At 43.9% G+C, this 27,772-nt stretch overlaps 1 protein-coding gene across 2 annotated transcripts in view; it reads left to right on the top strand.

The window, feature by feature from the left end:
• LOC126267042 (beta-3 adrenergic receptor-like) overlaps positions 1-27,772 on the top strand; it is a 310,268-nt gene that overhangs the window by 97,242 nt on the left and 185,254 nt on the right. For both annotated transcript variants that reach the window (XM_049971853.1, XM_049971852.1), the window contains exon 3: positions 15,360-15,613. In XM_049971853.1, the coding sequence (XP_049827810.1) occupies positions 15,360-15,613 (254 nt within the window). The remainder of the gene's footprint in view (positions 1-15,359; positions 15,614-27,772) is intronic.

Genomic DNA, 27,772 nt, shown 5'->3' with positions numbered 1-27,772 from the left:
CTTGCTCAGTTTAGTAGTAATTTGAAAAATTCTTTGCAAGAGAAATTGGGACAGAGAAATACGTTGCTATTATTCTGGGAGGATTTACTTAACAATTGCAACCTCTTGATGTCTCGATAAATAAACCATTTAATGTTTATATGAGAGAGGAACTGAAATAATGGATGATGGATGAAACCCAAGATGAATTCACGCCGAATGGAGCTTTAAAACGACCTGCAAGCAGACAAATGTGTCAGTGGATGAAAGTGTCGTGATCTAGAGTGACGCAAGACATTATTGTTAAATCTGTCAAGAACTGTGGCAGAAGTACGCTCTGGATGGCAGCTGCAGACCATCTATGAAAAGGACAGCGGTGACGACGAAGAGAAAGGAGAGGAAGAAGAAACTTCAGATGGCAATTTTCAGGGATTTTTGAAGGTCTTTTCGGTTTTATAAACTAAGTATTTTTTAGTCTGGTTTTCCAATCTAATTATAAAAATGATAAAAATGATATTTAAAAAAAGCTGCTTGAAAATTAATCTTCGTGTTATATATAATCCGTAGCGTTCTACAGTCCGTAAAATACGGACTGTATTTTGTTCCTGGCACTCCCTTCTACAGCTGTATAAAAGTTTCTTACTGCAAGAACTGTTGGACCTGTTTGGGCTTCATTGACATGCCTCACTCCACTTATAATTGTAAGACTGACGATTGTATAAATTGTAACTAAAAACATTTCAAGAGCGTAAAATAAGAAGGTGCATCCTCATAATCGTCAGGCTTTGTGACTACGAAACTACTGTGGATGTGAAGGCTATATTTGGATCGAATTGTCAATATAATTAGTTTTAGTCTAAAGTTCACAAAAGTTATTTTTTCCTACATTAATTTTACTCGTACGTTTAAGTCAATAGCTATAACGAGGGAGCCGACTATGTTGCTGCCATAATAGCCCAGTCAGCTGAGACCAAAGAAGGTCGAAATATCAAGAATAGTCCGTGTAGTCGGAAATTGTACATTGGTTGGAGGGAGCGCTACGAATAAGGTACTAGAAACCACGGCACTGGTCCCTAATGTCAACATATCCAGTAGAAAATTTAACTAAATTACATTTTCTACAGGAAGGTCATGTTAATTATTTTCTGCTGGGCTAATAGTTTGCGCATAACGAGTGAGGGAATATTAAAATATCACCCGTGGGTTATGGAAGCCAGTTGTAACATTACAGATTGCATCAAACATGAGCGATAGGTGCGGCCAACTCGCCCTGTATACTGTCTTACTTGGGTTTGCAGTAGGCTACCAACGTCACAAGTATGCGTTGCCATTGACCAATTCGAAGAAATATTAAAACATTTTTACCTGTGATAAACTGGTAGGTGCCTGGTAAGCAACAGCGAATCGGCAGCTTGTACCCCGGAGTACCGTCTTTTGCAGCGAGATGTTAAGGCTGCACTCCAGTGCTCTTGTGGCTACTTGTTTATACTGTTGAATTCTCATAATGAAAAGCTGCTCGCTAGCGAACACATGTTGCCCAGTCGACGGGGTTTGCTGGCAGCAAGAATGTCACTAACGTGTAGCCATCCATCCTGATCATCTGTTAGGACGTTTAATTATTTCTACACGCTCACGTAATTTTCACTTCTTTTAATAGATAGGCCTCAGATTGAAGGTGTTCAGCTATAGCTGATTTGCTGTGTTGCCCCAGACGAACCTAAAGTTCATGCTCCAGTAACATCTGTGTCCTGGTTTCACCTACGTAGAGTTTGATGCACTCACATTGAAGTTTATAGACAGCTGCTAGGTACAGAGTATCTACGGAATCCTTTCTGACCCTTAACAGTTCTCAGATAAGACAGTTTATAGAAGAACATCACCCGAATCCAGCAGTTAGTTCCCCTGAAGGATACCGTCAAACGCCAGCATTTCAGTTGTTTTAGTGTTCTATGATGATGCGACCTAACACACAAATGATTTTATTTCAATTGACACTAACCATGAAAGTCCACGAACTTACATTTTTATCATATTTCCTTCTAATACTTTTTTAAATATTAGAATTTTAAATGTGGCTTCGCTTCACCAACGGTACACACAAAATCTTGACAGGTTTGGAAAATAGCAGGTAACCAGTGGCTGGACTAAAGATATATTAATCTTTTACGATAGTTCCGATATATATAAATTAAATCGAAATAGTCAGCAACCAGCTGCATAAAAGAAACTTAATTTCTTAGCCGGTTTTGGGCACTTAGTGCCCTTCTTCAGAACGCTGTACAGGAAAACACATCACAAGTTAGTTGTAGTCAGGTAAGAGTATTAAAAGGTGAAGAAAAGTTTAAAAATTAAAAGAAATTAAAGACAATGAAGTACATACGTGCACATATACATTGTTTGGGAGTGTCAACAATAAGTTGTATACAGAAAAATGCCATGTTCCTAAAAATGTATAGGAGCAATGAGTAGTAGAATATATACAATACAATACATTAAGAGTTAGTGAATATTTTATGATTCAAATGGTTCTGAGCACTATGGGACTTAAAATCTATGGTCATCAGTCCGCTAGACCTTAGAACTACTTAAACCTAAGGACATCACACAACATCCAGTCATCAACAGGCAGAGAAAATCTCTGACCCCGCCGGGAATCGAACCCGGGAACCCGGGCGCGGAAAGCGAGAACGGTACCGCACGACCACGAGCTGCGGACGTAAATGTTTTACATGTGGTTCATAGTAGCTGCATAAAAATGGTACAAGGTGGTGGAACAACTGCAGACGCCATGCTAACAGTAGCAAGTAAGCCAATGACAAGCATATCTTGAAATTGGTCCGAGGTTGGGGATGAAAGTACGATAAAATAATAAAATGAAACAGTAGACAACTATAGTTGCCATAATACATGAACAATAATTTAAGTGGATGTAAGGCGAGCAATAAGTAATATAAGAGCCTAGTTTATATAAACGATAAGTGGCGCTGTAGTTGGGAAATTTGGAAATTAATATCCAAACAGCTGCAGTGAGGCGAGTAGATGCTAGTAGGGAGCCTGTCAAAAAAAAAAAAAAAAAAAAAAAAAAAAAAAAAAAAAAAAAAAAAAAAAAAAAGCGAAGCGAATAATGGCGCTAGAGCTTAAGACTGGAGTTTTCTCAATCATTGGCTAATGTTAAATATCGAAACGTTAGGCATTTATAGTCGTAAGTAGTAAGACATTTCCAGCTGTAAATGGTTAGCCACTTACATTGCCAAGTAGTTAATCATTTATTGTTGGAGGTATCAAACATCTACAGTCTACAGGTGGTGATTTATTGTGCTATTGATGACTTTCTCTATGTAAATAATGATCTATAGAAAATGTTCTCTTAAAGTTCCGCCGCGTGGAGATGCCAGGTGGCTTAGGGCGCCATGTCACGGATTGCCAGGCCCCGACCGCCGGAGATTCGAGTCCTCCCTCGGGCATGGGTGTGTTTCTTGTTCTTAGCATAAGTTAGTTTAAGCAGTGTGTAACTTTAGGGACTGATGACATCAGCAGTTAGATTCGTTAAGAATTCACACACATATGAGCATCTTAAAGTTAGAGATGCTTTACACTATAGTTACGATCAATGTTTACCGTTAGTAAGTACTTTTAGTCATTCATGATCAGATAGTCAAACATACAGTACTTATTTCACACAGCTTATGTAAAAAATTGGAAATTTGTGGTAAGGACTATGGGACCAAACTGCTGAGGTCATCGCTCCCTAGTCTTACGTACTACTTAATCTAATTTAAACTAAATGAAATAACAAATTGAATGTTTGGACTGTGACTGTTTGTACATAGGCCAGACAGGCAGATCATTTGAAATTAGGTTCAAGGAACACATGGCAGCGCTAAAAAAAATGCCACATGTCAGCAATAGCTACCCACCTGCATGAAACAAAACACCTTGTTATAAGACAAGTATTAGATCCTACACATCCAACCAAAAGACAGAAAATTAGACATTCTCGAAACACTCCAAATATACAAACACAAAATGAAACAACGGGAATCCACCTTAAATGACAAAAATGACAATATTTACAATAGATCATCTCTGTTTTCGACAACTGCCTACATTCTTAAAAATGCACACACACACACACACACACACACACACACACACACACACACACACACACACACCTTAATATTTACCATAAATATTGACAGCCGCCAAGAGTACAAAAGATTGGCCTCATTTACAGATAATTCACCACACCAACAGCTTGTATCCCTTGTCAGCTTGAAACTGTATCTACATCAACTACTGGCACAAATTGTATATCTATCTGTATATTTTATAGCAATAACCAATGTAATACCCCAACCTGTAGGCAGCTAATATATGTAACATGTAATCTTAAGACCCCTTGCCAGGTAAATGTTTGTTCTCATACAATCACTTTTTCCACCCCCCCCCCCCCCTCACTCTCTCTCTCTCTCTCTCTTTCTCTCTCTCTCTCTCTCTCTCTCTCTCTTTCCCTCTCTCTCTCTCTCTCACACACACACACACTTTTTCTCCCTCTTCCTCTCCTTCTGCCTCCAGCCTAATCCCAATCAAATAGTGTCACCTTTGTATGATTTTACTGTTGTAGCCAATATGATTATTATACTTCACGTCTGTAACATCTCACCTGGTTGTTATTAAAAAGTATAAAGTTTAAGCCATTTTAACATTTCACCTGATTGTATAAATGAGTACGAATGTTAATCTGTTTTAACATGTCAAAATTGGATTTTTATGTTACCTGAATTACACACACATATATTCGACATCTCAAAACAAACACCTCCAAATGCTCTAAACAAATATTCTCTAATAATATTGTTACGATGTATATTCTTTGCACTTTGCGATTATGTCTTCTCTTCTGCTATACGAAACTTGCATCCAGCAGATTCCAGACACCATATTTGTTTACAAATGTGACAGTATACATGTGATGTGTTACGACAGCGAAAGGAACCTGTGATCACTGGAGGTACTCTAGTTTACTTACTTTATGTTTACCATTAGATATCAGTTTAATTTTTTGTCAGAAGATATCCAAACCCATGTTCTGAAATAGTGTCTTGTCTCTCCACTAGGCAGTGCCACAAGTTCCTCCAAAAAATCGCAACACAACATACACACAAATGTCATACTAACTAATGTAAATTCACCCGATGATGGAGGTTTAAACCTTTGAAACGCGTCGTGGAAATATATAAAACGGTGTCAGATAACAGTAAACTTGTTGTTTCATTTAATGTCAATAAGAGTCACGGTAAAGCCTAACCTAAACTGTTCGCATTTAAAGTTAACTTAAAGTAACTTATACTAAGGACAATACACATACACATGCCCGAGGGAGGACTCGAACCTCCGACCGGGGAAGCCGCACGAATCGCGACAAGGCGCCCCTGACCGCACAGCTACCCCGCGTGACACATCCTATGCGAATGTTAATATTTTTATTAACTTCACGAAAAATATTTAGTACTTTGCTTACATTTCTCAAGTCGTGATTCCACTGTATCAAAACTACACAATGAGACCACGTTTCCTTTCGCCTACACTTCATTCTGAATCTTCGTTTTAGCTACTGACTAGGAATTGCGTGTCCATTTACTCCAGTCATTTCTTCTCGCCCCTTCATCCACCTCCGGTGCTGTTTGCGCGGCCATTTTTTGTACTGTCACTCTATTGAAAACCTTTACACCAACTCAGCGACGCGTTCTAAAACTTACAGTTCCATACAACTGGTATAAAAGCCGCCAGATACAATTCTTCAACTAAACGTACTTGCTACCTGCATATATTCCACTACTTGTTGGTTTCTTAAATATAATTGTGTACACGCCTCTTTTTCTCTACAGTAACGTTCAGATATTCAATATTAGCTAATAATTGAGAAACGTCTCTCCACTGAATCCAGTTACAAATTCCAGCCCCATTATGCCCTTCGCACTTTATTTTTGTTGAAAGGCTCCTTACTAACATCTACTCGCCTCACTACAGCTGTTTGAAGATTAATTTTCAAATTTCCCACCTACAGCGCCACTTATCGTTTATATAAATTAGGCTTTTATATTACTTATTACTCACCTGATTTCCGTGTTAACATCGCTGTACTTGTGCTTTGCTAAGTCTTGGGCATCCGTTATCTCCATGTTCGTTCACATTCCTTGTGATCTGATCGCTCCTTCTGCTAGTGCTGCTGCTAATTGCAATTTCGGTTGCTTAACCGAAATTTCGTCGCTCAATTAACCACGGCTACAAACCTCAGGAAGAATACTCTGGTATTTGCTATTGACAAGGAACCCCTTGCTATTCAGCCGACATCCCTGGAAATAAAAGACTGGACTACACAGGTAATTGGTCTCAATCTGAAACATTCCGTACATGGCAACTGTATCAGCAAAAATAATGTGTTTTTGTCAAGTTATTCAGTACTGCGACTGTTGATAAATCACTTCAGAAAAGCATGAACACTCAGCAGACGGCTCCTTCGGTGGCTCCCACACCTAGGTTCACGCCAGTAGCGGACAGTGCAGTTCAGCAGGTTGCTGCGCGACTACCACCCGAAGCAACTGCAGAAGTACGCTGGGAAGCCTGCCGTGCTCTGACGAGAACTAAACCGATCAAGTCTAATATTAGCAGTAGACAGAGGACAGCCTTTCGAGACCTGAGACAGAGCCCTGACATTGTTGTCTTACCGGCTGTCAAAGGCAATGCTACGGTTGTTCTTTCCCGTAAGGACTACATTGAGGAGATGCATAGCTTTCCAAACGACGAATCTTACCGGAAGATAAACGCTCACCCCACAAACAAGGTGGAGAACAAGACTAGGGTTCTTCTCAATGACACTGATTCACCAGAGGGTGGCACCAATAAATTGACACCTCATGGACTTGTACCGCCAGGACTTCATGGACTCCCTAAAGACCACAAAGAAGGGGTGCCGTTACGCCCGATTGTCAGCAAAATTAGGGCACCTACATATATGCTGGCGAAATACCTGGCAGAATTACTAAGTCCTTATGCGGGTAAATGCCCTCATCACCTTCATAATTCTGTGGGTTTCGTAAAACAACTTCAAGCTGACTCAGACAACCTGGTGAGTTTTGATGTTCTTTCATTATTCACCAGGGTGCCTCTTCGATAGTAAGTGAGCTTATTGCACAGAAATTTGACGAGAAGACGACCGACCTTTTCAGACATGTTCTGACCTCCACGTATTTTCTCTTTATTGGAGAATATTACGAACAAACAGAAGGAGTCGCAATGGGGAGCCACTCTCGCCTGTGGTCGCGAATTTCTATATGGACTACTTCGAGGAGGAAGCTTTGGCGTCAAATGGAAACTTACTTGTTTTCTCCGTTATGTGAATGACACGTTCGTGATCAGGGCCCATGGAAGGAACAAGCTCCTAGACTTCCTTACACACCTGAACCACATACATCCGAACATCAAATTCTCTATGGAGACCGAAGCAGAGGGAAGATTACTATTTCTGGATGGCACCCTGGGCCGCGGGATTTACAGGAAGAAAATCTGTATTTGCATGCAGATAGCTGCATCACCCTTCGCAGAGGAATGTGGTGCTAAAAACACTTGTGCACAGGGCGCGCACCATGTCTGGCGCAGAGAGTCTGCTCCATGAGCTGGAACACCTCAAAAACGTGTTTCGGAAAAACGGGTACTCGGAATGGCAGATCGCACGCGCTCTCCGCTCCACCTCTACAGTACAGCATGTTGAGACGGAAGAAGTCACGGAGTAGGAGATAGAAACTGCCTATATACCGTATAATGGCGCACTATCGAGAAAATAGGACGAATATTGAAGAAACACCGAGTAGGGTCTGTCTTTTGCCCACCCAATAAAACAAGAACATTATTGCGCAGTGTCAAAGACAATATCGATTTGCGGAAGGCCGGCATATACCAGACAGTGCGCATCGTCAAAGATCGTTGCCGAGAACATCAGATGAACACTCGACTTAGGTACCCTAACAAGTCGGTGGTCGCAGAGTAGTGTTTGTTCGAAAATCACGAAATGGACTGCCAACATACCAGGGTCTTGGCAAAGACATCTAAATACTGGGACAGCGTCATTAGAGAGGCTATCGAAATTCGCACCAGGGATGATCGACTGAGATTGCGGCTACAACCTCAGTAAGGCATGGGAACCAGCACTGAGTCTAATTAAAAAGAGGCTCTGCAAAGGAAACTAACGGTCGACCAGGGCGGAGGAGGCAGTTACACCGACGCCACCACAGACGCCGACGCCAGCCTCTCAGAGACCGGCGACGCGCGGCAGCTGGCGCGGACCGCGGAGAGAACGCCTCGCAGAGGGAGGAGATCTAAAACGCGTGCCCGCCCTCAGGAGCCCAGGTCGTCAGCGCACCTGACGGTCGCTAAATGTCTGATTGCAGAAATATTGTGCCCGTTGTTACTATGGACCGGCAGTACACCCGTGGACTGTTCGAGAAGGAAATACGCCGGGAGAAACCGAAGACTCACATTTATGAAAACTATTTAAATCTGTAGTAATGCAGGGGGAGTAATTTTAATCTGCCCTACTCCATAAACTTTCGTGGTGATCCGAATACAACTTGAATAGTGATCATATCTTTAACAGTTTAGGAGTTACTGTTAAAGTGAAATTAACAATTTTTGTAACTAAGACTAGAATGTTAAAATTGGAACGCTTTGGTCGATCTTAACGATCTACATTTCAGACAATAGCGCATCATTAAAATGACAAAAGTTGTAAATATCAACTTGCAACTTTATTTGTTTAAAAGATACAGTAAATCTAAATGATCAGTACTTCCAGTTAAGCATCAGATCATCATTGCTTCCACACAAAACACATTCAACGATGACAGCATAACACCTTTTGGAATTATTAGGTATTAGAATATTTGTTGTAAAGTTTAGTTCATAGTAGTTACTTTTGTTCTTTATTTATTTATCAGAAAGCACATTGGTGCAAGGCTACAGACCGTGGCATTCATAGCTAAGAAGGAAATTGTATTGTTTTTATGTAAAAGAGTTAAACGGTTGTTACGTAATGGATATTATTGTTACTTGATACAGAGTGAGGACATTTCCAAGCTTAGATTATTTAAAGATGTTAAAATGTAAAATAAGGTAGAATAAGCTGCTGCCGATCAGATAGACGGCTTCAGGAAAGGGATCTGCAGTAGTCATTTGAGAGAGAATATTCGGCGCGCGGGAAACGCGGCCGAGGACGGGCAGAGGGACAGTGCTAGAGGTGACGAGAAAGCGGACGGTCGGTGTTTAGGTAGATAGCAAGTGAAACGAATTAGAAAATACCGTGTTGTGTGGTATCGCGGGGTTTGGTCTCTGAGCGGTGAGCAGCCGCGCGCTTTGTGTGAACTCTAACGTTTTGCATAGGCTACTTGTATTTCACGTTGAGTTTGTGAATGATCGAACTGTATCAAATAGATATGCGCTCGAGTGTAACTCTAAATACGAACACTTTCGCTATTGCTTTGCTTTCTGAATAAACATTATTCTAACCAAATCGCAACTGTGTGGCCTACATCATTTAAGGATCGTTAATTTAAAAATGGTTGAAATGGCTCTGAGCACTATGGGACTTAACATCTGTGGTCATCAGTCCCCTAGAACTTAGAACTACTTAAACCTAACTAACCTAAGGACATCACGCACATCCATGCCCGAGGCAGGATTCGAACCTGCGACCGTAGAAGTCGCCCGGTTCCTGACTGAGCGCCTAGAACCGCTAGACCACCGCTGCGGGCCGTTAATTTAGTTCCCGATATTTTTATAACTGTTATTATATGCCATATTAACTTTGTATTTCGCAAAATTGACAATTTGACCAAAGCGTGGCAACTGTCTGATTTAGAGCGTGTAATGGGACACGTGTGGATCAGCCCACAGATGAGTTTGAACCAAGACATTTCGACGAAGGGCAAACGCGTGTGAGCCCGACCATCTCAGTGATGTTAGCTCGCATGATTCTCCCATACAGGTTAGACCGTGCCATGACGTCTTGAGTGTGGCTATTTGAAGTTTTTGCAGAAAGGCAAAAATGTTGACATCAGTTATACTCAGGGGGCCGTAGGCAGGTCAAGGCACAAACTGACCACCAAGGGATGTTGGCACCTGCCCAGCATTCATCGGCCGTGAAGTATGTTGCTGCCATCCAACTTCTGCGGAACTGTTCTTATGGCCAAAGGAGGCGCTCTTGACTTAATAAGATTGACAGACTGCCTTCCGCTAAGAAAAGATGCCATGGATACGTTTCCAGTGACACAATAACCCCGTGAAGCGAGTGTAAGACTTCCCTTCCAATCTCACCACTCCAGTATATCCAATGAAATAATTGCGAAATAGCATCACAATGAACTAATATCACAAAATATTAAGTGATACTAAAATCACGTCGCAACAGTAACATCACACAGTTAAGTGGAGTCCTATGTTGGAATGTCCTGCATGACTCATGTACCAGAGATAGATACTACCACAGTATTTTATTGAGTGATAGAAGGGATGCATTCGTGTCTTTATTTAAACATATTATACATCATGATGGAAGAGATATGCATGTCTCACCTGCACCATCACTGCCAATGAATCTGTGTACGCCAGTCAACATATACTCAACTGCCAGCACCTGACATATCGGGAACTAAATTAACGTTCCTTAAATGACGTAGGCCACGCAGTTGCGATTTGGTTCGAATAATGTTTATTCAGAAAGTAGTTGTAACGGTAGAGATGTGCACGGCAATACAACTCCAAGTACGATGCCATAGAGTTGTAAACTTAACATGGAAACGTGAGAAATGATGTAGTCAGCTTTGACGATTTGCAGTGTCCATAGCGGGGAACAAGTAACTAATAACTGCCAGCAATCCTGACTGACTAAATGGGGTGACAAACAAACTACTAGTTCTGACACATTGTGATGAAAGCTGAGCAGTGTACCACTAATGCCATGCCAGGCATGTGCTTGTGACGCAGGTAATTGTTGGGACCACATTATGCTCAGTTATGAGTATGTAACTGTCGTAATAGGATACTGGGTGCACACTGGAATCTGCCTGACCACTTGGGTGGTTGTCAGGTGCTGGCAGTTGAGTATGTGTTGACTGGCGTGCACAGATTCATTGGCGGTGATGGTGCAGGTGAGATATGCATATCTCTCTCCATCATGATGTAGAATATGTTTAAATAAAGACACGAATGCATACTTCGATTATTCCTATTATACTACACATGACAGTGGCGAATGTTCGAAAATTATATAGGCTGAACCAGCGAGCTATACAGCTTTAAAATTAGGACAAGAGTGGTCTAGTTCTGACAGACAGTGGGCTTCATATCATTTTAAACATAGTGTAAGTGGATATTTGAATTTTTCAACATTTTAAACTTAGGACAAGCATGTTTTCAATTTTCTCACAATTTTGAAGCTGGTATATACGAGCTCTTGGGTTTGAAACTACAGGAAACTGGGGTGGAGAGGTGCTGTTTAAACATAATGCAGAGTGGGTGAGGTTAAATTGTTAAGATGTGTGGGGGGGGGCTCCGCCAGGATTGCATTGCCACCAATTTTCATTTCAGACATTCTAGGACTAGAAGGAACTTTGAGAACAGGCTGAGGCCCAGGGTCTGCCATCTGAGATTTTCAACTGTCAAGGTATTTCCTCAGATAGGGTTTTACAATTCCCTACCATTGTACGCATACGATAACCTACTAACGCACTGACATCCCAGCAGGAAGGGGAAGCACTGGATATTTTAATTTTCCTGCCAGTTTTTGGGTTTCCCACCAGTTCAGATATAGGGCATTTGGTCTTTGTCATATGGGTGAGGAGGAATCCAGCAACATTGCACGATGAGGGAGGGGAAAAGATGGGTAACTATGGCAATAATACAAACTACACCAGAGCAACCGTATCTGTACTACTTCTAATGACTCAGTAATCCACAAACAGATATTTCATCGACAGGTTTGCACTGTACCATCCTGATTCGAATATGGTTTCCCATATGCATCAATAAAAAAAGTGAAACAGAAACATCAAATCCGTCCTGCAGGATTGCTGCACTCATACTAAATGCAGCTGTTACTGGTGTACCATAAATATTACACATCTTTGCGTAGGCCCACGACATTTTAATCCTGCTGGAGGCGCGCCATCGGCTTGGTACGCTGACGTGCCGAGCCCTCCGGCGTAATCCGGCTCTGTGACCTGCGAGGCCGTCCCTCGGAGCCGCCTCCAGGACCGGATCGGCCCGCGCTGCACAAACCGCCCTGTGCTGAATACTGAAACCTCTATACCTCTTGTGTTATTGATAACCTTCCCTTTTACAACAAACTATGTAACCTTTTCTTAGGATTTCTTTCTCTTGCTTAATAATAACAAATGAAATCTTCCCTTTGAAATTTATTCTCTTTCTCTATCTTCGCATACAAATTTAATTGCTGCTTATAAAAGTGATTTTCTGATTATTTCGACGAAACATACAATGTGTCGGCGTCGTAGCCCTCAGTCGATTTCTGCAATAACCCAAAATTGTTCCTTACCTATTTTGACTGTTATTGGATCGCCATCCGACAGCTACATCGAACTGCGACATGAATAAACTTACTCTGTTTTACTATATTCTATTAGCTGCTTGTGGGCTTTCTTAGTAAGTGGCTGTATTTATTACCAAAGCTGGCCACAGTACAGATATTGCGCCATCTGTATCACCCAGTCCGTTCATTTGACAGTAAACTGCTACAAATGAAGAAGTCAGACTTCGTTTCAATAATTTTACATCTGTTGCTTCTTATTTCCCATCCTTTTCCATCCGGGCTTTGGACCGGCACTGGCGAAGTTAAAAAAAGATTTGTATTTTTTTTTACATTTTTCCCTTTACTTTAGTAATTCATTCAGCAGTGTCAATAAATTTTCTCAAATTTAATTCCCAATGATTAATAATGCTTATTTCTCTGGTAAGTCTCAAAGCAGGGCGCAACACATAATGGAACGTTGCAAGTTTTGCATTGGTATCTAGCTTCTCGGCGCACTTTCTGTTTCGTGCAAACCACGAATCTGCACATTAGCGTACATTCCTGTGAATGTTCACTCACGATAACAGCCGGAAAATGTCTCCCTGTGAATCGCAGAGGATTCTCGTCATCATCGCGCCTTCCCCTATCAGCACGTTTCCGTACTGTAGCATATTTTTCTACAATCTCTCTGACGAGAGAAAGGTGAAACTCTCCGAGTGACATTTTTCACCATGTTACCGACCGGTGGAGAGCATGAGCATTTAGAGTGCACAAATCCAGAATGTGAAAAAAATATTTCTTGAACTATTTCACAGTCTTACTCACTGATCGCACTTAACTCAGTAACATGTCACAATGGCCAAGTGCACCCATACTCGAATTGTAGTCTAAAATACATTGTTGTTTCTTTATTATTCAACAGTGTTTCTGTCAGTCTTCTCTGTTTCAACCATTTCTGTTGTGTGAATTGTGGTCAACATGCACCACTTGATAGCAAGGACCTTGTCAGTTTACTTAAACTCAGTTTCTCCTTGTTTTAATTTCTTTTGCAGTTTCGACATATTGGGCCCATTCTTACGAACTATGCCGTATGCGGCTGTTCAATGGTTGTGAAGCTATAGGAACAGGTCCGGGCTGAAGTACCAATTATCGACACATAGAATATGACCCTGTTCCAAATACGGTCCCACAAAAGGTGTCACTACGTCTCCATTTTTTCCCAAATTGTGAAACCCAATTTCTGTTGTTGCGCCTGTATATACAATAAAATCCAAAAGATACCCACTCTGACAGTAACCCATCACAAACGTCTTTATTCCGAATCTACTTCGCTTGGTTGGAATAAACTGCTTAAAAGATAATCGTCCTTTGAACTGCAAGACTTTCATCTATACAAAGCTTGTGATGTGGGAAAAATGAATTACGAAACGTCTTACGAGCTTTGTCACGTCTTACGAGGTTTGTCAACAGTCGTCTTAATTTTCAATAGACTGTCGCCTCCAGCACTCACAGAACTACCACTGAGGTGTAACGTTCTCAGGAGTAGACTTAATTTTAACTTTTAAACTTGCGTCGTTAGAAGGCAAATAACAACAAAACAATACATTTCCTCAAATTCAGTTTCTCTCCACTTCGACAGTCGAGAATTCACAGTTTCTGTAGTATTGTCTCTGGTGTAAACGTAAAATCGATTTGTTTCGTCTGCAATAAATTGCAACAGTTCTTGAGAAAGAAATATCACAAAAAATGAAAGAATGCTTGGGTCAGTATCTAATTGACATTTGTGTCCTGAACTCGAGTCATCGAAGTAATGGTTAAACGACTGGATATCGGTTTCTTTCCAGTAAAATTTGTCACTTAGGCGAGCTCTTTTCCGAACAGTTTTACTGACCTTTTCTTATTTCTCCGATTCAGAGGAACTGCTGACTGTAATTCTTGCTCTCCCCTCTGATGTAAAGAGCTGAGGACTACAGCTTCGAGATTCTGTCGAAGAGTCTTCCCTGCTAGGAACGTCAGATAATTCACACACACTGTCGCTCTTACTGAGCATATCCAGGATTTCTTTATCTGTGCAAACTTGTGACATTTCTCTAGTAGAAAACAAGGAAACTGACGAAAACACAGGAATCGAAGTCTAATTCTGCAAAGAGAGAACGCAGCAACAAACATATATGCCCTCGTGAACTATATAAACCATTGGACAGCTACTGGAAGAGCACAGCGGTGAGACAACTCTGCGTGTTTACACGTCTGTTGCGCTCAGGTAGTCGTGACTCAGTGCGCCTAAACTCGTCCCTAGCGGTGGAAAGGCCTGTGGCGCGGTATGCGTCAACAGGTCCTTAGCGCAGTAGCAAAGACCCAAGGGCCGCGCTTTACACGTCAGGCGCGCCAGGGAACGGCGAGGCATGACGAGTTAACGCGTCCCCAGCAGTGAAAGGATTAATTACACACTGTGCTCACTAAGGCACAGAGATTTTTCGTAAATTTATATGATCCCTTAACTAAAGTTACACAATTTATGTTGTTGTCGATATGGTAATTTTTGTATAGCCATGTACAGCCACATTGTTGATGCTTTTATCAAAACGCGAGGAACATTGGTATCAGAACTAGCTACCATCTTGTCACTGTCTTTGATTTGTGCCACACTCCATCAGCATTCAGTACTGCATAACAGCCACGTTTCTCCAGTAACGTCACTGTCTGACAAAATAACATTTATGCATAAATTTTTTGTGATCCTCGTTTGATGGAAGGGGACAATAGTCGACTAAATTGCTCAGTGGCTGCGTGGCAGGTGAACGAATGCCTGCTGCTGACGGTGGAGGCCCTGCGTCTGTCTGGCATCATCGCGACGGTGGCGCACCTGCTGGCGCTGGCCACGAACCACTACCTGGGCATCCTGCGGCCGCTGCACTACCCGGCCATCATGACTCCGCGCAACACGTCCGCCAGCATAGTCGTCCTGTGGCTGCTGCCCGCAGCCTTCTTCTTCGGCTACTTCTCGCTGGTACCAGGGCAGGGCTTCCAGAGTCCGGGCTGTTGTGCAGAGTAAGTTCCCCAACTATTCCCATTAACGGTTATAACACCAAAGCCACACTCCTTTTCAGTCTCAATCATCTACGGGGGCTGTCCAGAAACTAAGTTACGATCGGTCGCGCAACTGAAACCACAGTGAAAACCGGAAACATTTTATTTGCAACAGTTAGGTACACCTTCCACCTACTTCTCTACACAGTCGCCGCTCCAACTTCGAGTTTTGTCATATGTTGTATCAGCTTTCCAATATCATAGAAAGCAGCCGCCTGTGCTTTCGGCCAGGTCTGCAGCTCGTTGTCTGTCGAAAAATTTTGTTTTCATGGCCAGTGGTTTTTGTGAGCAGAAATGAGATTCAGGGGGAGCCAATTACGGACTGTATTGTGAATGATCAAACACTTCTCATCGGAAACGCAGCAGGAGCGTCTTCGTTGCCCCTGCAGTGTGCGGCCGAGAATTGGATTGAAGACGAACTGCTCGACAGTTGTGTTATGTGGTCTGCATGACACAGCGAAATCTCTAACCGGGCTCTCATGCTTGGCGGGAAACGCCGTTCCCTACGCATCTTTACATGCTCACTGTTCACTCAAAACTGAAAAGGGCGTCGCGACATGATTGACGGGCATACTAGAGACACTGACCAACACATCTGTGCGAAGCTTTACCGGATTTTCCCAGTGGTTTCCATGTCGCGGCCGATCGTTACTTACTTTCTAGACAGCCCTCGTATTAACACATCAGTGTTACATCATTACTCTGACTAATAACTGTTTAATAATATTTACCACAGTTAAATAAGCTTGAAATTACTGAAACAGGTACTGACTGAATTCAAAGAATATTACGGAAGTTTCTTTGAGTATTTATCGTCGAAGCGGTTGAAGGGTACGCCTCAACGGCTGTGTCTCAATGCTGCCCTCACCTGGAGATCCGAACGGAAGTGTGTTTTAACCCGAGATACACTTGTATTGAGATACGTCTTGAAACCCTTTTGTAAACCATTTTGTGTTATCCGGCCTGCAAATGCTAGGTGAATCCGACGGAGGCACTCTACATTTATTTTCCCACGCTCTCCAGTTCTGGTTTCTCACTGGCAATACCAGCTGGACGTAATGGATAATTATAACAAATGAAACAAAAAAAATTAGCAATGAGAGCTACACTATTAGAAACAAGAAATCTGATACACGCTAAAGATCAATGGCTCCACATGTACACATATGGTTCATTAATGGAAAAATAAGGAAATGATGGCGTAGGAATATATAGCAGATTTTCTCCTTATAATAAACCTTAGGAAAGAATCGCTCAAATTTTGAAGCTAAAGTTTAAGCCATCAGAAGTGCAGCAATTCAGCTAATGAATTATTTACATTAATTAGAGAAAGCAGTTACGATTCCATGGCAGCTATACCGACAGTTATTAAAACTTAACATACAAGAATCCTTGTACTTAATGAAGTACAAATAGTACTTCAATGCTGTAAGAATTAGACAAAGTTGTTCAATGGATAGCATCTCACTGTTGTTTAGATGGTAATGAAAAAGCAGATTTTCCAGCCGAAAAGGGCCCAGGAATCAAACACGTTAGAAAAAACTAACATATCATATTTTTTAGTCAAACACATAATTAACGACACATTTCGAGAATAATTAAAAAGATCGTATCAAATAACACGGGAGATCAGGAAAAAGCCATTGGAGACTCAGTAGTGCCTTGTGGACCAAGAAGTGAAGTGGTAGTCATACAACCCTTGACTACTAGACACAATTGTTTGGCCGCCCATCTGCACATGATCTCCATCGTGCCTTCTCCAGAATGTGTTCTGTGTCACAAAACGGGTTCGATCATAAGAAAGAACATTACAAAATTGTACAAAATTAAGACATTGTAATTCACACTAACGTTATTGCATTGGGAAGGAAGAAGGTGGATGACAATAACCGAGCGCCAGAACATTAACACAATAATAATATTTGACATGCAGTCGACGACGTGATCATTAATTAGAGACAGACCGCAATCTCAGGACTGGTGGAGGACAGCGAAGGAAATCAGCAGTGTCGTTTTTGAAACAACCATCTCAGTATTTGCCTTCAGCGACTTACGGGAATCACGGAAAACCTAAATTAGGACGGCCAGACGGAGACCCCCACCACCGTCCTTCCGAACACGGAGACTTCGCACAGCACCATATCGCTGAGTCGCTGACTGAAGATGCCCGAATCATGACTCTATAAGAGTCTCTGAAGCATTCCCCTCTGCATGTTTCACTTTTTCTTTATTTTGGTCGGGGGGAGGGGGGGGGGGGTGGTGGGACTCTTCATCTGAGAATAGCACTTCCACCCAGCTCTTCAAACATTTGTTGGACAACTCGAATCTGTGTCTTCCTTTACAGTTGTTACCCTCTACAGCAGTGACAGTCCATTGCCCACAAGTGGGCGTTCAAACTTTCATGTAGGTTGGTACGTCGTCGGAGGGGTTTTGAAAACTTTTTCGTTAGATTTTCGTAAAACTTTAATGCAAAGTATTTGCTACATAATTATTATTATATGCCTTTGTTTTGTAAAATTTATTTCCCTCCTTTACACACTGAGGTGACAGAAGTCATGGGGCAGTGATATGTACGTATATTGATAGCAGAACTACCATATTCTAAAGTTATAAAAGGGCAGTGCATTGGCAGATCTATTATTTGTACTCAGATGATTTATAAGAAAATATTTCCTATGTGATTACGGCCGCACGACGGGGATGAAAAGATTTTGAACATGGAGTGGTAGTAGGAACCAGTAATGGTATAGTCCATTTAGGAAATTGTTAGGGAATTCAATATACTGAGATCCAAGAGTGTGCCACAAATATCAGATATCAGACATGACCTCTCTCCATGGACAATGCAGTGGCCAATAACCTTTACTTAACGACAAAGAGCAGCGGCGTTTGTGTGGAGTGGCCCATGCTAACTTGCAAGCAACACTGCATGAAATCAATATGGGATGCATGACGAACGTATGCAATAGAACAGTGTAGGTAAATTGGGCACTAACGGGCTATGGTAGCAGATGACCGGCGCGAGTGTCTTTGGCAACAGCACGACATCGACTGAAACGCCTCTCCTGGTTTTGTGGCCATAAAAATGTCAAAGCCAGCCCTGGTGCACGTCTGATACCAAATTGATATGCTAGTTAATTAAACGAATCAATTACATCACCCATCCCCTCCTCCCTCATCCTACCATTATGCTAAATTGCATATGACCTCCCTGAGGCTGATTTATCCTTCTGGGAAACTCTCCCACCCTTCACCCTCCTCCTCGAACCTCCCTTCTGGCAAAAGGGACACTATTTTCCTCACCCTTCCCGCAGTTCTGAACCTCTTTTCCCCTTCTTAGGAAATCGCCCAGCTCTCCCCTTCCCTACTTCCCCAATAACCTATCCCATCTGAAAATTGGCGGGGAAAAGACTAAAACTAAGGAAAGGGAAAAGGATTTCAGGACAGAAAATTCAAATCATTTGACAGAATAACACATTTGTCAGTTCAGTTTGTATATTCTTTATTTAATAAATTTGCAGGAAAGAGGGCTGCCCCACTTTGGTAGAGTTCCTGTCTGCACCCACCACTCCCACTTCCCGCGATCTAATAACTGTAAGAACCTATGAATGGAATGAAGTAAGGGATATTAGCAGCCGATTTCGGTCGAAAACACCCGTCTCCTAATTAGAAGTACAGAACACGGTACTCAAACCTGTTGTGGTTGGCAGGAGAGCCAACACCGTGTTACTAGAGGAGGCCGAAAGGCACGCGTTTTAGCTCACGCAGGCTGGCGTGAGGTCTGGAACAGAACAAGGAAATTAGACTTCAGACAAACGGACGTAGCTGGTGGAATACTTAACTTCAATCCATTAATGATTAACGTCGGTCTTGACGGTACAGGTTTCACAATATCAATAATAACTGATAATGGCGCCTTGCTAGGTCGTAGCAAATGACGTAGCTGAAGGCTATGCTAAACTATCTTCTCGGCAAATGAGAACGTAAGTAGGCAGTGAACCATCGCTAGCAAAGTCGGCTGTACAACTGGGGCGATTGCTAGGAAGTTCCTCTAGACCTGCCGTGTGGCGGCACTCGGTCTGCAATCATTGATAGTGGCGACACGCGGGTCCGACGTATAGTACCGGACCGCGGCCGATTTAAAGGCTACCACCTAGCAAGTGTGGTGTCTGGCGGTGACACCACATTCCTGCCCCGCAAATCGGCGTACGATTGTGGCATAAGGCTTCCGCCCGCGGTGAGGAGGACCCTATGTTGACGTAAGCGACGAGGTGGGGAGCCTAACAACAGGCGAGGCCGTACCACCCGCACCCTGCCATTCGGATCGCGGGGAGCTAGGAAAAGCCTGAAAACCTGCTCCAGGTAGCACGCCAACATGCGGTTGGAGGGGTCGAAGGGTCGACCTCCATCGGGCCGGGGCACCTGGCGGGCGAAGACGACATATGGTTCGGAGCAGGCAAGTTTTCCATGTCAGAGGACAACGGGCCATGGGAAGCGATCGGCGGCGCCTGTCCCAGGGAGGCGTCACCGGCGGGAGAACAGGCGGCGGCGGCGGCGGTGGCGGCGGCGCGTCGCCATGGGGCAAAATGGAAGGCAGCGTCGGTAACACCTGGGGCTGAGGCGAGACCCAGGGCGCTGATCCGACGACACCGTTTCTGAAAGCACACGGCGAGTAGCATATCCCGTGCGACGACAGAGGCGCAGCTGATTGAGATGCCGACGCACTTCACCAGAGGCCCACAAAACCAGATATATAGCGCTGCCGAGGCAGCGAAGAATGCGCCCTTCGAGCCAACGCCGTGAACCTCTGTAGTGGCGATAGTAGACAACGTCGCCTGGAGCAAAAGCAGGTGTCTGCCGCGGCACAGGAACCTGAAGCGGCGGATGTAGCAAAGACATCAAGGTTCGATGATGACGACCGTGGAGCAACTCAGCCGGCGAGCGACCATCTCGGGGCTGAGAGCGATACGAGGACGAAAAGAGCAATAACGTGTCCTACCGAGAATGCAACTCTTTCAACTTCAACATTTGTGGCTTGAAAGTCCTGACCAATCATTCAGCGGCACCGTTCGACTGTGGCGAAAACGGCGCGGACGTCAGACGTTGAATACCATTGGCCTTGCAGAATGACTGAAATTCTGCGGACATTAATTATAGGCCATTGTCAGAAACAATAGTCTGTGGAAGACCTTCAATGCAAAAGATAGCGGATAATGCTTGGATGGTGGCAGATGACGTCATGGAAGACATCCGGACAACAAAAGGAAAATTTCTGAATGAATCTACCACAACCAACCATCGAGCATTCCAGAATGGACCAGCAAAATCGATGTGTAAGCGTTGCCAAGCGGAAGTGGCTTTTGGCCATGCAAAGAATTTCCGCGGAGGTGCTGATTGTTGTTCGGCACACACCATGCAAGAAGAGCACATATTCGTAATCGCGGCATCGATTCCGAACCAAGTACAGTGCTGACGAGCAAGTTGTTTCCTTCTCACTATACCCCAACGTCCTTGATGGAGAAGCTGTAATACAGAGGACTGTAACGAACGTGGGACCACGACCCCGCACTGATCATTATCATAACGCAACAGCAAAACACCAAGTCGTACAAAAAGCAAAACATCGGCGAACCAACGGGTACCCGATCCGTGACTTTGACAAGGACCATTGTGTAGCAACAAAACTCAGAACGGGAGCAAGGACAGGGTCGGCAGCTGTGACTGTAGCTACACGACGAAAATCAATCGGAAACGATTCGACCACGTCATCGATTTCCGCATCAATGAACATGCAAGCAAGTTCGGAGGAATCGAGTGCCCTGTCCTCAGCAACAGGCAAGCGGGACAACGCATCGGCGTTTCCGTGTTTAGCAGTGGACCGATACAAGATATCGTAGCGGTACTGAGAGAGGAAAATACACCAGCGAATGAATTTCTGCGCTGTACGTGGAGGTACAGGCTTGGTCGGATGAAAAAGCGATGTCAAAGGTTTGTGGTCTGTGATTATGGTAAAGTGACGACCATAAAAGAAATCATGAAACTTTGTAACACCAAATACGAGAGTCAATGCTTCTTTCTCGACCTATGAATAATTTCTTTGCTCAGACGAGAGCAATTTGGACGCAACGGCAATAGGGTGATCGTGAGATCCATTTTTGTGCGCAAGCACAGCACCGATCCCGAAATCCGATCCATCCACAATCAACAAAAAAGGGGCTTCTGGGGATCGAATGGCGTAAGGCAAGTATTGGAAAGCAACGCCGATTTCAACTGGCGTAAGGCGCATTCGCATTCCGTCGTCCAGACGAACGGAACACCCTTACGGCGTAAGCGATGAAACGGAGCTGAAATGGAAGAGGCATGCGGCACATATTTATGATAATAGTTGATTTTTCCCAGCACACTCTGTAGCTGCTTCAAAGTCTGCGGCGACAGCAAGTCTTGTATGGCACGAAGGTGCGTGGGACTGGGATGTTTGCCTTGGGCATTGAGTACATGTCCCAAATATGGCAAGTCCCGAGCATAAAACACACATTTGTCCTTTTACAAGCGGAGACCATTTTGTCGCAAGACCTGAAATAATGTTCTGAGATTGGTCAAATGTTCTTCTTCCGTCTTTCCGGAGATCACAATATCGTCCAGATAAGTTGCTGCAGTAGGGACCGACGCACAAACAGTTTGTAGATATTGCTGAAACAATGCAGGGGCGGATGCACACCCTAATGGCAGTCGTTTGAATTGATACAACCCAAGATGCGTGTTAACCACCAGAACGCCCTGGGATTCTTCGTCCACCGGTATATGCAAATACGCATCTGCTAGGTCCAACTTCGAAAAATATTTACCCGGGCACAATTTGTCAAAAACACCTTCCGGGCGGGGTAAAGGAAAAGTTGCAATCACTAGTTGTGGATTCACTGTTGCTTGAAGTCCACACAAAGTCTCAACTTTCCGGAAGGTTTTGGCACAATTACTAAGGGTGATGCTCAGAGAGAAGCCTGCACACGTTCAATTACACCTTGTGATTCCAAATCGTGTAATGTTGTTGCGACCTCATCACGCAATGCGTGGGGAACATTGCGCGCTCTGAAAAATTTCTGTTGCGCGTTTACTTTCAGTTCCAAATGTGCTTTATAGTTTTTAGCACAACCGAGGCCCGTTGCAAAAAGTCTGCAAATTCTTCACACAGACGAGAAACACTGTCTGAAGGCACCGTCTGGTTCACTGATAGGACCTGATTTACTATAGACAAGTTAAACAAATGAAATAAATCGAAACCAAACAAATTCACTGCAGAAGAAGAACGAAGGACGTAAAATGACACAAGTTTTGTTTTCCTTTGTATGTTGCAATAAGACTGCACTGTCCTAACACAGGGATCTCTTGATCTGAATAGCAAGTTAACTTAACATTTTCGGCACGCAACGGAGGTGTGCTGAGCAGTTTGTAAGTGTCTTGATTGATCAGTGAAACTGCAGCTGCGGTATCGAGCTGGAATGGTATCACTTTGCCGTTAATGTCCAAGTCTACAAAAATTTTATTGTCCTACTGACGACAAGAGCGACAGTCTCGTGCAACGTGAACTGACACTGGTACATAATCACTTGCGACTTGACGGGAGTTCCGGCGATGTCGACGCACACTATTTTTATGACGAACACAGTCAGTGGCATTGCGCGGAGTGGAATGAACTACATGAATTTCCATGGGCGAAGTTTCGCGGGCCTGAGTATCCTTAGTTCGATTCCGATTCCGGCGCGAAGCAAAGGGCCAGGAACGGTATTGAGCTTCCGATCTGAGCTTTTTCTGGCAAACACACTAAACATGTCCTTTTTTATTAAAATAAAAGCAAATAGCTTGGCGTGACGGGCAGTTCTCCCGTGAATGTTTAGTAGCACACCGCGGGCATGAGCTGATCACTGCATTTGCTTGCCGGCGCGGCACACGTGTCTGAGAGCCTGGCGGCAGCGGCGCGGCCTGACGCAAGGGCTGTTTACTGCTTCGTGCAGCTAGCCCGGCGGGCTGGTTAACCTGACACACTCCTGGCGAAGTTTCAAATGATTCCTGAGCAAAGTCAAGTGTGTCCTGCCGATCCAATATGTCCATCACTTGGTGAAGGGAGGGATTTACTAGTTTTAAAATCTGTTCCCTTATACGAGCATCAGAAACGTTCTGTGCAATTGCATCACGTACCATTGTATCTGAATAAGGGAGTCCACATTGACACTCAAAAGCACAATTCCTAGTAAGGCCTTGCAAGGTTGCAACCCACTCCCGATTAGTCTGACCCGCCGTACGTTTTGTACGAAAGAAGGTATACCGTTTCGCAACTATATTGACAGATTCTTTGAAATGTGCATCTAATGCAGACAAAATTTCTTCATAGGACAGAATTGCTACGTCGCGTCAGGGGAAATAATTTGACTATCACACGGTACGTATACACGCCGACCGAAGACAACAATAAAGGCTGCCGCTCGTTACCTTGAATTCTGTAGGCGGCGAGATGGAATCCAAATTGGCGTGACCATTCAGTCCAGCTTTCCAGTGCAGCATCAAAAGGTCGAAAAGTTGGTGCAACAAAGGGTTGTGGCTGCGTTAGCGGTGGAGCGGCTACTGCCGCATCGTTTTGCATCGCATGTTGACCCTGGACGAGGTGTCCAAGGGCATCCCGTAAAGCCTGCGTCAGCTGATTCTGTAAGCGATAAAATTCGGACAGTACATCTGGAGACTGTGGCGAAGCCATTACACAAGAAAATCAGGGCAGTTTAGAGAAGAACGCGGTTTTGCCTCGTCGCCTATGTTGTGGTTGGCAGGAGAGCCAACACCGTGTTACTAGAGGAGGCCGAAAAGCACGCGTTTTAGCTCACGCAGGCTGGCGTGTGGTCTGGAACAGGAGAAGGAAATTAGGCTTCAGAAAAACGGACGTAGCTGGTGGAATACTTAACTTTAATCCATTAATGATGAACGTCGGTCTTGACGGTACATGATTCACAATATCAATAATAACTGATAATGGCGCCTTGCTAGGTCGTAGCAAATGACGTAGCTGAAGGCTATGCTAAACTATCTTCTCGGCAAATGAGAACGTAAGTAGGCAGTGAACCATCGCTAGCAAAGTCGGCTGTACAACTGGGGCGAGTGCTAGGAGGACTGTCTAGACCTGCCGTGTGGCGGCGCTCGGTCTGCAATCTTTGATAGTGGCGACACGCGGGTCCGACGTATACTACCGGACCGCGGCCGATTTAAAGGCTACCACCTAGCAAGTGTGGTGTCTGGCGGTGGCACCACAAAACCCACCGACCACAAACCGGAAGACAGCGTACATTGGTATTTGATACCTAGGAAACCACCTCCGCTCTCTCGTGCGGCTATTTCCAGTTGTAACACCCGCGCCTCACACCCATAGACCAAGGTGACGTTCTCACGGTCCCCAAACAAAGCATCACGTGGTTGCATTTCATTGACTGTGAAATTCCTGATTCTCTCTCTGTCTCTGTTTCTCACAAGTGGTCTCTTCTGTATGTGTGAACCCGTGTATGAACCAAAGACTAAAAATCTGCAGGTAAAGGTTTTCATCCCTCCTCAGAGTACTGTGTACCTATTGTATAACGCTGGGAAAAAAGGGAGAGCTGGCACATTTGCTATATCAAAAATGGTGGCAAATAGTCAATTTCAGCTACAATATTAAAGTAATCGTGTAACAAATTACAGGAGTCAAATGGATCACTTAATACACTCATGACCACTGTTGATGTTAAATATATTTTCAATGTGTGAGAATCTAATAAATACATATTCCAAATAAAATAATTAAAGTTAAATCACAAACAGACTTTAAAACTAAATACCTTCTTCAAAAAAAGTTTTTCAGCACCCCAGTTCACAGAACTCCTGAAGACAGATGTTGACTGAGGATATTGTATCAAAGACACAGTCTTTTTAACTGTTCAGAGATGTCACTAAACCCGTCCAAAGATGTAAACAACAATGCATGAGCAGCGCCTATTAGACGGATTGGGTCCAACAGTCGATCAGTTCTAGTCATTCCCCGTGGAAGGAGGTACACAGCTCGAGTTGGCTGTAGTTCAACCATGCCTAGACGGTCAATGCCGTGGTTCGATTGAGTGCGCATTGTTAATTTCTGCCAGGAAGCGCTCTCAATAAGGGAGGTGTCCATGCGTTTCGGAGTGAACCAAAGCGATGTTGTTCGGACATGGAGGAGATACAGAGAGACAGGAACCGTCGATGGCATTCCTCACTCAGGCCGCCTACTGCAGTGGATGACCGCTACCTACGGGATATGGCTCAGAGTAAACCTGACAGCATTGCCACCTTTTTGATAATGTTTTTCGTGCAGCCACAGGATGTCGTGTTACGACTCTAACTGTGAACAATAGGCTGCATGATGCGCAACTTCACTCACGACGTCCATGGCGAGGTCTATCTTTCCAACCACGACACCATGCACACCATGCACACATGCCGAATCGACCGTTCAGGTTTGGCATCACGTTCTCTTCACCGATGAGTGTCGCATATGCCTCCAACCAGACAATCGTCGGAGACATGTTTAGAGTCAGCCCCGTCAGGATGAACGGCTTTGACATACTGTCCAGCGAGTGCAGCTAGATGGAGGTACCCTGCTGTTTTGGGATGGCATTATGTGGGGCCGACGAACGGTGCTGGTGATCATGGAAGGCGTCGTAACAGCTGTACGATACGTGAATGCTATCCTCCGACAGATAGTGCTACCATATCGGCAGCGTATTTTCGAGGCATTCGTCTTCATGGACGACAGTTCGCGCCCCCATTGTGCACATCTTATGAATAACTTCCTTCAGGATAACGACATCGCTCGACTAGCGTGGCCAGCATGTTCTCCAGACATGAGCCCTATCGAACATGCCTGGGATAGATTGAAAAGGGCGGTTTATGTACGACGTGACCCACCAGTCACTCTGAGGGATCAACGCCGAATCGCCGTTGAGGAATCGGACAATCTGGACCAACAATACCTTGATGAACTTGTGGATAGTATGCTACGACGAATACAGGCATGCATCAATGCAAGAGGACGTGCTACTTGGTATTAGAGGTACTGGTGTGTACAGCAATCTGGACCACCACCTCTGAAGGTCTCCATGTATGGTGGTACAACATGCAATGTGTGGTTTTCATGGGTAATAAAAATGGCAGAAATGATGTTTATGTTGATCTCTATTCCAATTTTCTCCAAAGCCTTCGGAACTCTCGGAACCGACGTGATACAAAACTTTTTGTGAAATGTGTATATTCCGGGTCTTGTATGAAACGACGTTTGTGAACACATGCACCCTCCTTCATCACATTGTTCCATCTTACACTGAACATATCTGGCGAAAAAAAGGTTCCCCATCTCACACACTCATGATCGCATGTCTTCCACCGACCGTCAGGGAGCCAAGGGCACGGTGGCCTGGAGAGGACAAAACCCGCACCCACATCGACCACTCTGACAGTTGCGTGACCGTCTCCACGTATCCACACGCCGTCCGCACCAACAGCGCAACGGCTGAAGAGACTGTCATCGTGACCACCAAGCAGTCAACTGATCAAATTACGTGGAGGGAATAATTGTCCAGCGCAAACACTCACAATATTGAATCTTCTCAAGCACCACACACATCGAGTTCTGTCGCCACTCAACCAGTATACTTGTTACTTCGCTATTCAGCCATCCAGAGAGCACTGCGAGTCGCTGCGCGCAAGAACCAACTGATCGGACATATCTGACCTATTTGTACCTATTGGTAGTGCAAGGCTAAGCCATTGCTTTTGATCGAACGAAGCTTCATGCCCACAATGAATACAGCACAGTGCAAGACAAGCAGGTCTGGCCTGGATGTATAGTTATAACTGCAATTCCACCCTCAACACAGACTCCCCCATTTACAAATTCCTCTTTACAGAATCGTAAATGAGGCTGTTGTTGTCAGTACACCTCGAATTTCTCAAGTGAAATGTAGTTTCTCCCCTTTTATACAAGTTATTTTCGAAGACAGAAGAAATAAGAGCTTGCACACATTTTCACTTCGCCAAACTATCGTTGTTAGTTGTGAAAATCCCGTACAACAGTAT

The sequence above is a fragment of the Schistocerca gregaria genome, chromosome 4 (genome assembly GCF_023897955.1).
Source record: "Schistocerca gregaria isolate iqSchGreg1 chromosome 4, iqSchGreg1.2, whole genome shotgun sequence".
In the NCBI taxonomy this organism is placed as follows: Eukaryota; Metazoa; Arthropoda; class Insecta; order Orthoptera; family Acrididae; genus Schistocerca; species Schistocerca gregaria.
Note: the sequence above shows the minus strand (reverse complement) of the source record. Positions and strands in the feature narration are given on the sequence as shown.